Raw genomic sequence first — 16243 nt, 5'->3', positions numbered from 1 at the left:
AACAAGATCTTACTTCATAGGATAATACTTTTCAAGAAAGTCAAGGATACTATCTGAGTTAATAATAAATGATTGTTCTTCACCAAAGAATTCCACTTAGTTGCTACATAAAATTTTTAGTCATAGTCCTCAATGTTAACACTCTTATCCCAAGTTGGGCTCATTAGTTGGAAAAGATACATTCGTGTGTGTACACAGCTAGATGCATCCACCCAAAGGAAATTTATAAATCTATAATTGCCATAGAATGTTGACAGAAATCTTGGGACATTTTTTTATTGATGTTATTTTAAGTGCAGCAGTATTGGAAGATAGTTGTATGAATGTGCATGTTAAAAGACACCCTTTTGTCTCTTAAGTAGGATATATAGACCTCGGGAGCTCTGCTTTAGCAGTAGCCTGTGGATGAAGCTGCTAGAGCCTAACTTCCCTCTGAGGAGGTCACATTTCAGCTGAGAGCACAGTAGTGGTAGCTGGTTTCTCAAACACAACCCTGGAGTTAAATTAACACCTTTCTATTGCATGGCCTTTCATATGAGATAGTGTGTAGGAGGCTGATAGGTGCTATAGTTAACACCTTATTTGGGCCTGGAGAAGAAGGCCACCACTCTCTTTTCCTCCTCCTGTGAAAGCCTACCTGAAGCTCTCTCTCTCTCTCTCTGGGACTTTCCTTAGGGTCTCCTTCATTTAGGAGTGGGGTTATTTATTACATTAATATTTTCTCATTGATTTTACCTGGAAGAATCCAAAATCACACCTGTCTTTCTTTTACAGCCTACCGCATTCATGTCAGTCATAGCACGGTGACAATTCTTCAAGCTCTGAGTGAGGGCTATGAAGTGGAGCTTCGAGGAAGGACAGAGCTCAGGGTATAATGTCCTTTTGTGTGTGTGTGTGTGTGTGTGTGTGTGTGTGTGTGTGTGTGTGTGTGTTTTAATCAAACCACTTAGACACATCTGCCGAAAGGGTTTACCTGGATGTCTGAGACTTAGAGCTATAATTTGGGCAGAATTTCCAAGCCAATTTATGGTCCCAAGAGAGTGTTCCTTTTTGCCTCAGTTTTCTTCTCTTTAAAATATGGCTACAGTGAGGAGGATTGTTAGAACTCCTTCTGAATTTTTCAGACTATGAGCTGCATCTTTCTTTCTTAAAGGATTGCCCAGAATTTGGCTTTTCAGTGAGTTGCACTATTATTTACATCTTCTAACTTCCATTTTGTTTCATCTTTGGCAATTCAAGACATGATTCAATAAGCCAAAGTATTAGTGAATTTGGGTTTTCTATTTGCCTGCTCAGTGGTCACCTTTCTAATTTTTCATCCATACCATTGACACCCCCCCCCATTTACAGAGTGGCTTTATGTCTTTTCCCAAGGACCAGGAAGAATAAAGTCAGTTCCTGTGAAAGACAAACATTTTGTAGCACCTTTTCTCTGTTATGTCTATCTCTTGATCTGGGATTCAGGATTAGAATAATTTTCCCTTTTCTTTCTTTCTTTTTTGCCATCTCCACTGGATTCTTTTCATCTTCCTCTGGTAACCCCAGAGCCCCTGGCTTCTCTATTTGTAAGAGACTCTAGACATCTGATCATCTAACTTTTTCATTTTTAGACAAAGAACCAAGGCCCAGAGAGGTGAAGTAACTTGATCAGGGTCACACAGCCAATTGATGGCAGAATCAGGCCAAAACCCAGGAGGTCTGACTCCTCACTCAGTGCTCTTTCTATGGTACCATGGTGCATGAGAGTCATTTTCTCAGCGATTATACTTGGGCAAAGCAAAACCCAGGTACTGAGTGATGCACACTTTGCTCCTGTCATTGGCAAGCCTTCCTCAAATGGTGGCAATTTACATGTAAAAGAATTTCAGAAGTTAAAGTTTGGAAGGTTTGATTCTAGTTGATCACTTCCTTTCCTTGCTAGTTCTAGTTTTTCACTTCCAATGGATCCTAATATCTTCTAGCAGATGGGATGAGTCATTTATGAGGGGACAGAGGTTCTTTTCCCACCTCTGCAGAGAATTCAGTGAGATGATGGGAGTGGCAATATTATTTGAACAGTGAATCACATCACTCAAGGCTTTTGTGATCCCTCTCTATGTTGACATTTCTTAGCAGAGGAGGATAAAGGTGGCTTTATTTCCTGAGGCACTTTCCTCTCAGTATTGCTGGGCACAGATTCCATCATTTAAAAGCTAAAGAGCTGAAGAGGTGACAATTTTGCAACTGAAAAGGAGAAATATGCCCACACCCCCATGGTTTTTATTGACCCCCAAATTCCAGTCGGGAACAATCATATCTTTGGAATAGACAACTTCTTCATTGTTTTTTACATTTGTTTTTATTTAAGTTCGATTTGCCAACATGTAGTATAACACCCAGTGCTTATCCCATCAAGTGCCTTCCTCAGTGCCCATCACCCAGTTACCCATTGCCCCCTCCCCCCCTCCCGCACCCACCTCCCCTTCCGAAACCCTTTGTTTGTTTCCCAGTGTTAGGAGTCTCTGATGGTTTGTCTCCCTAATTTTTCCCACTCAGTTCCTCTCCTTTCCCTTATAATCCCTTTCACTATTTCTTATATTCTGCCCATGAGTGAAACCATATGATGATTGTCCTCCGATTGGAAGGACTTTAGATTATATTCTAGTGTGATGAGAAACAATAGGAAAAATCACCCTTTGGTTTAGTGATAAGATTGTAGGAAGGCAAAAGGGAAAGAATCAAGACAGTTAATCTATTGTGGTATGGGGTATCTGGGTGGACAGTTGGTTAAGTGCCCAACTCTTGGTTTTGGCTCTGGTCCTGATCTCAGGGTCATGGGATTGAGAGCCCATCGAGCCCAAATAAAATCTCAAAAACAAAACAAAACAAATCATACCTTTGGGTGTTTGGAGTACAAAAGCAGGACTACTTCAAAAGGGCCCTTTGCAGCTTCACAGTTTTCCTTACCCCAAGGAATTTGGGAACACGCTATAGCAAGCTGGAGGAAGAGGCAGGGAGAGGCTTCCCCTAAGGCCATGTCAGACTTTGCTTAGTGAGGTGGTAGAGGCTTCCTGATTGAGAGGGAGATACTGAGAGAGAAGGGGGGGGCAGGGGAAAGGAAGGAGCAATGTGAAGAAAGAAGAGAATAGGAAGTCCCAAAGAAAGGAGAAAATGGGAGGTCCTTTCTGCCTCTGTACCTCTGCCCCCAACCAGAGGCAGGTATTGGACATTACATACTAGGGACCAGGGGACAGAAGACTCCTTGCCCTTTGGGGACATGCAATATATCCCAATAAGACCATCTCACTAGCACACTTCAGAAATTCTAATTCAACATTTCCATCCCTTGTTCACTTTGTGTTGCTAGAGAGCAAGAGTCACTTTAGTACATAGGTCAGAAGGGCCACATTTGATAGCCTTTGTGATGGCAAAGATGATAGTTGAAATCATCTTCTCCTTCCAGCTGACTGATGCTTGAAATTCCTCTATCAGAGCTTCTTCTCTTGGATTCAAGGATTGGATCCAATAACAACACTCTTTTCCTACTCTATCTCCTTCACTGGAGTGGTAACACTTAGTTGTTACCCCTAGTGGAATCAAAGATTGGATTGGGTGAGAGAAGAGAACATAGTGCAGTTGAGTAATTAGGTGGGTGGGGGTTACAAAGAAAGACATCAAACTGAGAAAGCTGAGGTAGATTGGGGGAGGACTCATTTAGAGGTGACAAGCTCAGCCTCTGAGAAGTTGTCCTACTGCCTGCTCCAATCCCCTCTGTACTGGCAACAAATCATCAGTGTGTAACTGGCCAATTCTACTTTTTAAAATATTTCTTTCCTAATTGCCTAGTGATAAGTTGTCTTATTACCTCTTCTCTTACATGAGTCCTATTTCAGTTATTGTTTTTCTGACGTCTGAAGCTTCTTGCTGAGCCTTTGTATATACCTAGGCTTATCAGCTGTATTTATTAGGGCCTCTTAGGTACATTTACATTCTGAGAAGACTTTCCTGAATGGCTGTTCTAAGCCAGTTTATGTCATTGCCAGAGGTGGACACTTGTGACCTTGTCTCTGAATTCTGGGGCCAAATAGGATTTGATTGTCAGGCCCCTAAGCTGTAGTCCTGTTTGATTTGTGATTTCTCTTTTTCCCCAACCTCTTCCACCCCTATTCTCAACACCTAACACTCATATATATAAGTTTGCACATGTATAAGCATGTGCACACACACATGTGCACATGCACACATATACCAGCAATTGAGCTAAGGAGGTTGGGGCCACCTGAGTGGTTGAGTCACTTAAGCATCCGACTCTTGATTTCAGCTCAGGTTATGATCTTGGGGTTGTGAGACTGAGCCCTGTATCAGGGTCTGTGCTAGGCATGGAGCCCACTTAAGATTTTTTCTCTCTCTCATTCTCCTTCTGCCCTTCCCCAACCCCCATCTCTTAAAAAAAGGAAATAATGAGGTTGTGTTGGCAGAGTCATGAAGGTCAAAATGTCTGGTCTCTAATTCTTGTCCCATCAATTACTCAATGTGTGACACTGGACAAGTAATTTTATCCTCTCTGTGCTTCCATTTCTTCATATAGAAGCCTCTTCTGACCTGTGATTATCAGGAAGCTCATTAATCACAATCTTTAATATTCTCAACAGTTGCTTTTTGGCCTCTAGACCTGTCCCTTGACTCCAGGGTGTTGGAAAAGTTACATGGTATAGAAAGAAGAGCATTTAAAATTTGGAGTCTAAGTTGTTAACTAGACTTACTGTGATGAACATTTTACAGTATACATGTTGTATATGTATGTTGTATGTATGTTGTATGTCAGTTATATCTCAATAAAAATAGCTAACTCATAGTTAAAAGAAAATAAGTAAAACTTGGACTCTAGTAAAATTGGGTTCAAGTTCCAGCTATGCGCGCTTATTGACAAATCATTTAATTTCCATGAAACTCAGTGTCCCTCTTTTCAGAATGAAGTTAATAATAAGCCCACCTTCTAGAGGTTTTGTGAGAATTAAAAAAGACAGGATATGCCAAAGTGTCTTAAAAGTGTTAGGCCAAAGTAAGATGCTATTATTTGGGGGGGGGGGTGTCCGGGACTGCCTAGGGATTGATACTAAGTCAAAGGGCTTGCTTTAGGTTTTAGTGGTTGTATACTTGTTTTCCCCCTTTTCTCTCTTTAGCAGAATTTTGGAAATAGGGTGGGTAAACAGAGAGCTGGGATTCTAAGAATTCTCCTAATATATGTGATGTATAATAGAGAAAAAAGAATTCGATATTTAAAGGGGGTCAAATCTAAGTGAATTGCTAAGTTAAACAATTTAGAACTGTTCCAAATGAGATCAGCCAAGAGTGAGACCATATTTCAGGTTAATGAGTTGGAAACACATCCCATTACTTTTCTCAGTCTTAGTAAACACATTTTTTTCCCTTATGGGTTGGAAGAAATGAAAGAACAGTTGAAAGACAATTGAAAGGAGGAGAGTGAAACACATTGAGAAGAGTGCTTGTTGGAAAGAGGGGAGGGTGAAGCAGAGGCAGAAAACTTGGCTCCTCTGAGGTCATCACTTAGGCTCTGGGGTGACCAGCTGGAGTTTACACTCCTTTTTTCTACTCAGAATCCATGGTTCTCGACAACCAAGAAACTGGGCTGTAGATGGAGGCTTCCCTGGGGTCTCTCTCTACCTGTGAAAATCCCTTGGAAGGAAAAAAAGAACACTGCAGAAATGTAGACTGCTTGGGACACCTCGGTAGCTCAGTGGTTTGGTGCCTGCCTTCGGTCAGGGCATGATCCTGGATTCCCCTGATTGAGTCCCGCATTGGGCTCCCTGCATGGAGCCTGCTTCTCCCTCTGCCTGTGTTTCTCTCTCTCTCTCTCTCTCTCTCTCTCTCTCATGAATAAATAAATAAAATGGTTTTTTTTAAAGAAATGTGGACTGCTCTAAGCAGCCAGGGTGCCCTGGCCTGTAAAGTTGCACAGCCTGCTTTCCATATCTATTCCAATTTTTGAATTTCATGAGAGCCTTTGGTGAGTGTTTGGGGGAGATAGACTCTGAATATTTGTACTCTAGATACAAAAGACAATGGGATACCTAAGGCTAAAAGATCAGGGCAAAAATGACAAACAAAATCTTGAATTCAGCATCCAGATATTTGGTTTCTATGAAGCCAAACAACCACACATTTCCAACGATGGAGCTATGTGACAGTGGGTAGACAAAGCATCTGGATGACAGCTTCAAATGGTGTTCATTTTTCTTTTTCTTTCTTTTTTTTTAGAGAGGGGAAGGGGCAGAAGGAGAAGGGGAGAGGGAGAATCTTAAGCAGGCTCCATGCCCAGCCTCACAACCCTGAGATCATGACCTGTGCGGAAATAAAGAGTTGGAAGCTGAGCCAACTAAGCAACCCTGGTGCCACCAAATGGTGTTAACTTTTCATCTGCTTGCTGTGTCAGCTTATGGAACTTGCCTGAGGCTCGGGTATATATAGTAAGGAAGCTGTGTAGGAAGGAAGACTCCAGGGAATGGTGATGAGGGTGAAACAGAGCCAATTTCTGAGCCCAACTGAATGCTTATACCCCATTGACCAGAAAATAAGGAAAATTGGGAAAATTGGTTATAGCATGTTTAAGATTTTCTGTATTTTCTATAATAAGGGCAAAGGCACAGAAGAGACTTTCTGGCTGGTTGGAAAAAAAGGATTCACAAAACCCCTTCCTGTGCCCCCACCAATGGGCAAAGATGGGTAAGTAGAGTTCACACTTAATTAGAGTCTTCTTTTCCCACTCTGCTCCACTGTCTTCACTATTTTTGTGTCTCTTCTGCCCCATAGGCAAGTGGGCCATGGCTTACAACCAGTAGAGATTGCAGCCTTCCAGAAAAGAAAAGCAGAAAGGCAGCTGGTGAGAAACAAGCCATAAGGTAATGGCCAGCAGGAAAACAGTGCATAGGAGTTTGCCAAATTTTCAAAGCTGGGGCTCCCTTTGGCATGGGTGCCCGTCTAAGCCTACACTCTGTTGGCAGAGTGTGATGGAGTTGGTGAATTTCCAAGCTCCACTGAGTTGAGCAAAAACCTTGTGGAGAGGCCTGTTGCAGAGCAAGCTGAATTTGAGGGAGGTCAGCTGCCCGGCCTGAGAGGTCCTTGCTTCCTGCACGGATAACACATTTGAATGTTAACAAGGCTGGCCTTGTCATTCAGTTATCAGACAGGTGCACCTGTCTGTTTCATTGTCAAGTACCTGGACCACATGAGCCACCTCACGTCTTTGGAGATTCACATATATCTAAGCAATACAGCAATATTATGATGATCCTCTTTTCCCAGCATCCATTGGCAAGACCATCTTTTAGGGGATGTTATGTCATTTCCACTGGAGGCACTGCTTGGTCCCTTCTGAGGTTGGCATTGCCAACCAAAATAAGATTGGTTACTCCTTGACTGCCTGGCTTGAATTCAGGACAATTTTCCCCATTGCTCCTTCTCCTACAAGAATGGTATGATTATGAAGCAGCAACAACAGCCTAATTATCAAGAATTATCCCCATATATTTATCTCTGAGGAATCCATTGCTTTCTGGGGCTCCTGTCAGTATCTCTTCTCTATCTTACTTTCTTATTTTCTCTTTTATGGAGACTTTGACCCTAAGATCCATTGCTCTGTCCACATATCCTTGGAAATAACAAGATTCTGAATTAAACATAAGGGCATCTTCATACACTCTATAAACTCCTGCTCCCTTGTTTCTTAGCATATGTTCTTAGCATATTTTCAGAATAATCACAATTCTAGCAGCAACTGCTAAATACATCCACCTATATTTTGTTTTCCTATTAGCCTCTGTTGACTTTGTCAGCTCTCTATGACTGATTCTCTCCTAAAGAAACCCAATGTGTCTTCATTTCTCCAATTATCACAGGTACTCTCTGTAAATCATAATATTTATGCTTCAGAAAGGCTTCAGTACTGAGCATGCGGCTGCCCTGCAGCCCCCTATAACACCCTCTGCCGTCCTGCCACCTGGGATCTAGCTCTGTTTCTTCCTATTGGTCAGTACAAGCAGATTAAGCAGCTGGGACACACATTCATCTAATTTCCAGTATCATTCTTTCCCCTGGGGAAGGAAACACACAGACACACATAGGCACACAATCTCTTTCTCTATCTCTCTATCTTTCTCTCACAGCAAGAAAGGTCTTGGAAGCTCTTGAAGGGTTTTCCCTTTGATGGGGTGGCATAGGCATTTTAGGCACTGTGCAAGAATCTATCTGTTCCTAAAAATGTGTTGGAGTTTGTAGAAGACACTGCAGCTGACTCACCATCACTGGCTGTGTGCTTTGTAGTGTTTTCCCAGCACTGCAAATGGATGTGCCTTAGGCCATTTATACTCACTCATCTGGACCCCCTTAATAGAGGGCAGGCTTCTATGGGCTGTGAGTATATGGGATGGATTGAAGCCAACTGGCCCCAATGTGGATTTGACCTCTGATCTTGGCCTCATTAGCACTTATGCTTTAATTAACATGTTAATTGACCACAGTGGCCTTGGCAGACTGTGAAAATCACAAAAATCCTCAAGAAAAGCACCCTTGACAAATATCAGAAGGCTTGATCCAGATCTAAGAGCTCTCAGACATCTTGCTTCTCTCATTAAATGTCCTATGTTGATGTCATCCAATAACACCACCTATTCTACAATGTTACCAACTTTCTATGAATTTTCGGCTGACTCCTAGTGAGATAGACCCAATTCACCGAAGACCCACAATATCAATGAATGCCTTTCACCCGTTGTTGTCATGGGAGTTGTTAGGGGAAAATCTGAAACCTTTAGGGAGCCCTCTGTGGTCAGACGTGGAAGAAAGAAAGATGCTGTGAAAGGGGCACAGCTTTGGTGAACTGACTGCTATGGCTGCCTCTCAGGCAGGGCCATGCTATCTACCTAGTAGCTCCTTTTTCACGTCCCCAAATATCTACCACGTTCTAAACCTTCCTAAAGGTTATCATGTCATCTAGTTATTTTCCCTAGAATTTCACCAATTGGGCTTCATTTGGTATTGATGAAACTTTTAATCATAGATGTACCTTTTGGAGGTTAAGAGATGATTAATCACTCATACCAGAGTGAAGGTGAACTGAGCTAGATGTTCAGGAGCACTTGGAAGTTTCATTTTGGTTAGGACCAGGAGCAATGAGGAAGTTTGGCAGCTATGAAGACTAGAAGGTCATAGTAGATGTCTTTGGACAGCATAAGAGCAGTGGATCCCTGGGAGATGGGAGAAGGGTGAAAACAAGTATAGGAGTGGAAAAGTCAGTTTAGATTTCCCCATTTTTAAGTCTTTGCTCTGGGTTTTCTTTGGACACAAAAAATGGGAAGAAAGCATGCTTTTCCATCTGCTCTCAGGACCTAGGACCTCTGCCAGAGCTCTAATATAACTGCTCCATGTGGGTTAAATCAGCCTTTGCAGACTGGCCTAGAAACCTGACCACCACATATATAACACAGTTTCTATGGAGCAACGCATTCCAACTTCCAAATCATTGACTTATAAATGTTTAGGACACATCTCATTAGTAAGTTGAAGATTACTTATATATTAACATGCCCTCTTTTTTGTTAAATTTGTAAAAACCCTTATAAATAGCAACATCTAGCTATGTAGACCTGACACATATAATGTTTATTTGTTCAGCAATCCAGGAAAGTTTAGCGATTTGCAAGCTCTTTGCGTAGAGTGGCGTTGTGTGGCTTGGAATCATTCATATTGAAATCCTGTGAAAGGCCTAGGATGGAGAAGGTATACTTACTGTGTTCTCTTTCTCCTACCCAGGAGTGAAAAGTTGTGAGATTGGAATCTTCTCTTGGTGAAGCAATGGAAAAGCTCACTCCAGTTCAACAAATTGTTCTGCCTGGGCAAGAAATTAATGAATTACTATACAACCCTCTGAGGATGACCAGTCTATGGGGTTATTCAAGCCTAATTCCAGTGAAAGGGGGCCCCCGGAAAGTAACTTTAATAAGTTTTGTTCATTACACAGCTATCACCAAAAAGGCCATTTGAATGTAAACTGCAATGGATATGAAACCTAAGGAAGAGTAGAGAACCACCTCCAAGTTTAGTCATTGCAAAATAGCAGGCCCAATTTGGACTAAAATAAGAAGGTCTCTATTTTCACAGAAAAAAGTAGGAGGCACTTTGTTTTCTTTTTCATTTTGTTTGAATCTCTAGAAAGTATTTAATGAGCATAATTTATAACTCAGATACTATGAGATTAGTGCCAGGAAAAAAAAACTTCCAGCAAACATACATCTGAATCTCAGTCCTCTGTGACCTCAGTTGACTGGAATGCATAGGAAGTAGAGGGAAGGAGAAGAGTCTGCTTAATTGTGTTGTTTGGATAATTGAGGGCTAAGAAGAAGTTCCTTTGTTTTCTTATTGCTTATTATTCAAAATATTTCCACAACTGTCATGGTCTCTTTTCCTGTGTAAGTAAAGAGAATAGAGGCAACATAACTGAATAGTCTTTGCTAGATAGGTGAGGAGCTCACTGGGCCTCAGGGTTATATTCTGAACATGATGGAAGAGATGTAAGAGATATTGTCAGGGTAAAAGATACAGAAGTAGTGGATTGAACTGAGCAATTTCCTTTAAGTTTTATTCTTTTCTCCCTTCTCCTGCCGACCCTGCCTTTTAAGCCCCTACCCTGCTCCCTAAAATAAATCCCTTTGAACATTTGTTTTTACTTTGTGCTCTTAGTTTTCCAGATTCTACTTTCAAGGGGTTATTGGCAGTGGCTTGCCACAGTCACATGGACCAAAGCAATAAGACTTAAGTCATAGGCATGTTTAAAATAGTTAAGCAAGCTTTTCCTCCCTTTTATTATAAAAAATAATCTCTTTATTAAAACAGCTGAACCCAAACATATCAGCCAGTAAAGCAGTTAATTCTTTTAGAACAAGCCTTTTTTTAAAAAAAGAAATGCCTAGAGTATAACTTGATACCTTTCTCACTCATATTTAATTTTTCCATTATCAACTGACTCTGAATCTAAGCTTAAAGTCAAAAGCTCTTCCCGACAGTTTCCCCACTACTTTCACTCAAAGCATCCCTGGACTCTTCACAGAAACTTAACCTCTCTCAGCCTCAGATAGTCTCTTTACTATGCTAGAGCTGTTTGAGAGGATTCAGAAAAGGCTGAAGTTACCTTTCAGCTTCCTTGATCAGAGTTTCTAATTCCTTTTTCTAGGCATGGCAGAGGAGTAGACATGAAATATCATCCTCTACTTGTAGCTAGGTCTCAGTCAAAAGCTGAGCTTTTAAGAATTCTAGGAAGGAAAAAAAAAGAATTCTACAGAGGCAAGGCCTAAGGGAAGTTTCTAAGAAAGATATCAACTCAAAACCAAAGACTACTTCTCCTAGAGGAGGTAGCACTGCCCTCTAGTATGAATTGCAAGGATCATTGAGGGCAAGGGTAGGGAATGAATGGGGCTGCAGCTATAGGCTCCATGAATCAGAATTCTCTCAAACCTAATCCAGTCCTTTAGCCTAGGAACTATAGCTCTGGGCTAGACCTGCAAAATATTGAGTAACAAGACCCACTGAGGTGATCCATTAGCTCTGTGTCTGATCCTATCTCCTATTTCCCTCTTTGGTATTTCTCAAGTCCAGCATATCAACCAAATTCACCTTTTATAGCCTACTAATCCTGTCTTGTGCATGATCATGTCTTCCTTTGCTTGATTCTGTCATAAACTCCTATCTAAGACCACTCTATCCTTTCTTGGATTCTTTTTCATTAAGGCCTTCTGCATTGACCAAAACTAAGCTCTCTTTAATTTGCCTTAGCATTTTCATTATCTGCAGAGAAGAAAAACACTCTACTCCCATGAACCATTTGACTTACCTAGTGGAATAAAGCCTACTTCTCATATACAACTGATTATTTTTCTCTTCACCTGTTGCTACTAGCACAGTGGCTTCAGTTGGTGGTTATGAAGGACCAAAATGATATTTTATCACAGCTCTTTTCTAGCTTATATTACCTGTACAAAACAAAATATTTAGAAAACAATTTGAACAATGCTTTCAAACAGATTCAAATCTGTTTTCATCTCTCTTGTATATGCTTGCTTTTCTGTGATTTGTCTCTTCTCGAAATAGATTATTAGAAAAAGAAAGCCAAATGTTGATGAATTACAAGTTAGGTTCTGCTTATTTGAGGTTTTACTATACAATGTAACTTAACAAAATGGTCAACCCATGGAGCATTATTTAAGTCCCTTTAGATTTGTTATCTTACTGATCTCAATGGCAATGCAGGTTGATTGTCAAAAATTTAGAAAACACAGAAAGGTTTATAGGAAATTTAAATTGCTCACATTCCCTTTATGTTCTTTATTTTTTTATGTTCTTTATTCTATACTTATTTGGGCCCACTTCATACATTATTGCATGTTATTATAACAGCCACTCAGCCAAATAATACCTTAAGTCAGCTGATTCTTAAATTAACCCATTTTACTTTTATTTTATTGCTGGCTATGTTACTCAACTTTTGGTGGTAGAGGCTGAATCAGCTTAGAATGTGAGCAGCTTTCAGTGATCCACTCGTTTCTTATTTCTCTTGGCATAGCTAAGCAGGAGGAGATAGCAGATGGCTATACCTCATCAGAGAGCTCTAACTCAGTTTACTACATAAAGCTACTCTACCAAAAAGTGTTGTTCCAACGACTCCCATTCTGTCTACCTTGTTTTAGGCTTAGTATAAACAAATTTATTACCAACCTACTCATCTCATCACATTCTTGTCCTTAATCCAAGTGGAATCAATTTGCAAGGAGTGGGAGGTGGCAAACAGCCAAATCATAATACTCTGTGCACTGGGTGGTCACATCTATGTGATATCAAACAATTGGGTGTAACTTAAAAACTTAGTTGAATCAAGTAAGCATTAATTAGACAAAAGGTCACAATGGATTGACCATTTTATTTTAACCTGTCCTCTAGTTAAAGCTGGTTGACCTAATCAAGCACATTTCCCATCTGGTTGGTTGCTTCTAGCCCATTAAAATAGTGGAAACTTTGTAATAGAATTCTCTCTTACCCCTTTTCTGATCCATGAGATCTTTTTAGGTCAAGATAATTGATAGGTAGACCACAGACACAAACTGCAGATGAAAGTTATCTTTAAAAAAAATACATGATATATCTGTTGTTTGTGTGTTGCTTGGGTTTCTCTGGAGGGATTTGTAAAAATCCAACTATCTCACCTCTTTTCCAGTTTGGATTTGCTGCAGGCAAGCAACAGTGGATCTTTTTCAAAGAGACACTGAGAATAGAGGTGACCATTAATCTATATTCTCACTTTGGCTCACAGAAAATTAGAGTGGCTCCAGATGCCATTAAGAATTTTTGAAAAAAAAATAAATAAATAAAAATAATTTTTGAAAGGTGGGACACCTGGGTGGCTCAGAGGTTGAGTGTCTGCCTTTGGCTCAGGGTGTGATCCCACAGTCCTGGGACTGAGTCCCACATCGGGCTCCCTGCATGGAGGCTGCCTCTTCCTCTGCGTCTGTCTCTGCCTGTCTCTCTGTGTGTCTCTCATGGATAAATAAAATCTTTTAATAAAAAAGAAATTTTTTAAAGGTGATCTAATTTCATGCAAATAAATAAGCAAATAGAATCATAGAGTTGGAAGGATCTTGGAGATCATCAACCCTGTTGAAATGTGAAAAAAGGATATTGGGCTCCAGAGAAGAGAAGTCATATTCTTATGGTCACCCTCTAGTTAGTAGAAGAGGAACTGCTCTTACCAAGGTCAAAAAGAGATTTGAGTTATCAAGTACAACCCTTGACCCTTAGGAATACTTATTCTTAGAGAACCTGGCATAAGATCTCTTGCCATGTATATGGGCACAGGCTTGGCAGGAATACTTTAGAGTGTTTTGAGGAGATAACTGTATTGACATTAATAGGAGAGAGAGAGAGAGAGAGAGAGAGAGAGAGAGAGAGAGAGAGAGAGAGAGATTGCAGATTTCTCAATCACCTTTACCATGGAGACAGGATTTTATGCATAGATATGAATATTCCTAATTTGGCCCTAATGTATGGAAAACAAACCTTCAGTTCTTCCCAGTCCTATGGATTCATTTGTAGTTTATAGCACATGGCCTTAGTTCCATTTATAGAATTAGTCTTGAAAATACCTGAGAAGAGGCCAGACTTCAGAGAACATCTTAGGAATATTCTCACTATGCTCATCAACCAAATAATAGCTCCAGTACAAAGTGAGGGACATAGAGAACTAAGCCCACAAACTTCAAAGCAAGTTAAGAACTAATTCAGATATTATTGTTGATACTACCTTTATCCTCCAGAGCCATAAAATCTGAGTTGTGGGCCTACTTATGAACCCAGTGAGTATAGACTAGCCAGAGAGGGTCTTTGCTCCACGGACTTCAACTGCTTCAGGTGTGATTAAGCCCATCATGTAGAAGAGTCCCAGGTGAAGCTCTCCTCATCATGCCTTCCTGGAATGAGAGATTAAAGGAAAAGCAATTGCTCTAAGCAATTTCTGGGAGCCCTCTAGGGGGCTAGCTGATGGAGCTAGGTTCTTTACAAGTGGCAGTGTGGATAAGAAGCAAGACATGCTTGTTCTTTGGGGTATTCCTTGATCCAGGAGCAACCAAGAGTCAGAATAAATTCGTTGGGATGGTTGTGAGTCTGTAGAACCTGCCCCGTTGGTCACATTTGGATTTACTTAGTTACTGACCTCACAGGACAAACATTAACATGGAATATCCTCATTTATGCCTATAATTTGAAAATACAACATTACTTTAATAGTTTATAGTGAGAGTATTCCAAAAGAGTGCTATAAGGTGATTATGTTACTCCAGAGAAGTAATTTTTTCCCTCTGTGTGTATTTCTGTCTCTATTTCAGTGTACTTTTTTGGGATTAAATTTCAGGTCTTTGTTCCAAAAATTTTAATGTTTGTACATTTTTATAAATTCCTTAGTTAAGTTCCAACCTAATGTTCTCTGTCCTTCTTCTTACAGTTTATGCTCTAGCACAAACCAATTTCTTGCTCTTTCCCCTGACCTTCTCTGATTAGCATGCCTTTATTTGTGCTTTTCCTCTACTGAAAATCTCTCCTTGCCTCCTACACTACAGGCCCAAATTCAACCCATCCTTGAAAGTCTAGTCAAATATTCCTTCTTCCATGCAGGTGTCCTTGTTCTCTCTAGTGATATGTCCCTATTTCTGAATTTCTATAATAATTTTATCTATGCTTTTTTAATGTTTATATAATATTTACCTGTTTTGTATAGCTGTGTGTGTACTTATCTCTCTTATATTTTGATATAGAGAAAATAATAAATGTTACAGCTACCTGAGGGCAGGAATCATTTGAGTCATGTTTGTACTCTACACAGTACCTGACACATATAAAAGGCACTCAATAAATATGTGTTGAATAAATGTTTCTGTGCCTCTCTGTGTACTTTTCTCTGTGCATTTTCAACTCTTTTCCTTTTTTACTTTAATGTTTTTCTTTCCATACATCTGTCTATCCTCCATCACCCTTTTCTATCTCTATTTCTAGATATGTACAATGATATATTTATATAATTTAATTATTTTTAAAAAGTATATTTTGTATTTGTCATGTTTATTAAATTGAGGTTACTTTGCTTCTAATCTGAAAAGCAGTACTGTTTTTATATTCCCCTCATTAAATTCCAAAGGGATAAATTAAGTCATGTATTTATTATACCATTGTTGGTTAGCTATTTTTTTTCTTTTTTTAAAGATTTTATTTATTTATTTGAGAGAGAGAGAGACAGAGCATGAGCATGAGCAGAAGGGAGGAGCAGAGGGAGAGGGAGAAGCAGACTCCCTGCTCAGCAGGGAGCTGGACTCTGGGCTCTATCCCAGGACCCTGAGATCATGACCTGAGCTGAAGGCAGACACTTTAACTGACGGAGCCACCCAAGCACCCTAGTTAGCTATTTTTTCTTAACAGTTACTAATCTTTGATAGCAAAAATGTTCCCCATTCATGCATTGAATTCTATTTTTTAATTATTTTGAGGAACGTCCTACTATTTTCCACAGTGACTGCATCAATTTGCATCCTCACCAGCAGTGCATGAGGGTTCCTTTTCCTTACATCTTCACCAACACTTATTATTTCTTGTGTTTTTGATGATTCACACATTGAAAAGAATCCAATTATTGTTTACTATGGTTTCCCCTTGAAGT

General features: G+C 40.1%; 1 protein-coding gene across 1 annotated transcript in view; it reads left to right on the top strand.

Moving 5' to 3' along the window:
* The window catches only part of GUCY2F (guanylate cyclase 2F, retinal), a 100397-nt gene extending 89708 nt beyond the window's left edge, over nt 1–10689 (top strand). The window contains exons 16-19 of the mRNA XM_055337469.1: nt 775–869; nt 6635–6723; nt 6811–6899; nt 9808–10689. Coding sequence (XP_055193444.1) covers nt 775–869; nt 6635–6723; nt 6811–6898 — 272 coding nt within the window. The 3' untranslated portion in view covers nt 6899; nt 9808–10689. The remainder of the gene's footprint in view (nt 1–774; nt 870–6634; nt 6724–6810; nt 6900–9807) is intronic.
* Nucleotides 10690–16243: the final 5554 nt, after the last annotated feature.

The sequence above is a fragment of the Nyctereutes procyonoides genome, unplaced genomic scaffold, assembly GCF_905146905.1.
Source record: "Nyctereutes procyonoides isolate TBG_1078 unplaced genomic scaffold, NYPRO_anot_genome, whole genome shotgun sequence".
NCBI lineage: Eukaryota > Metazoa > Chordata > Mammalia > Carnivora > Canidae > Nyctereutes > Nyctereutes procyonoides.
The sequence above is the reverse complement of the archived record's forward strand: the minus strand, read 5'-3'. Positions and strand labels throughout refer to the sequence as shown.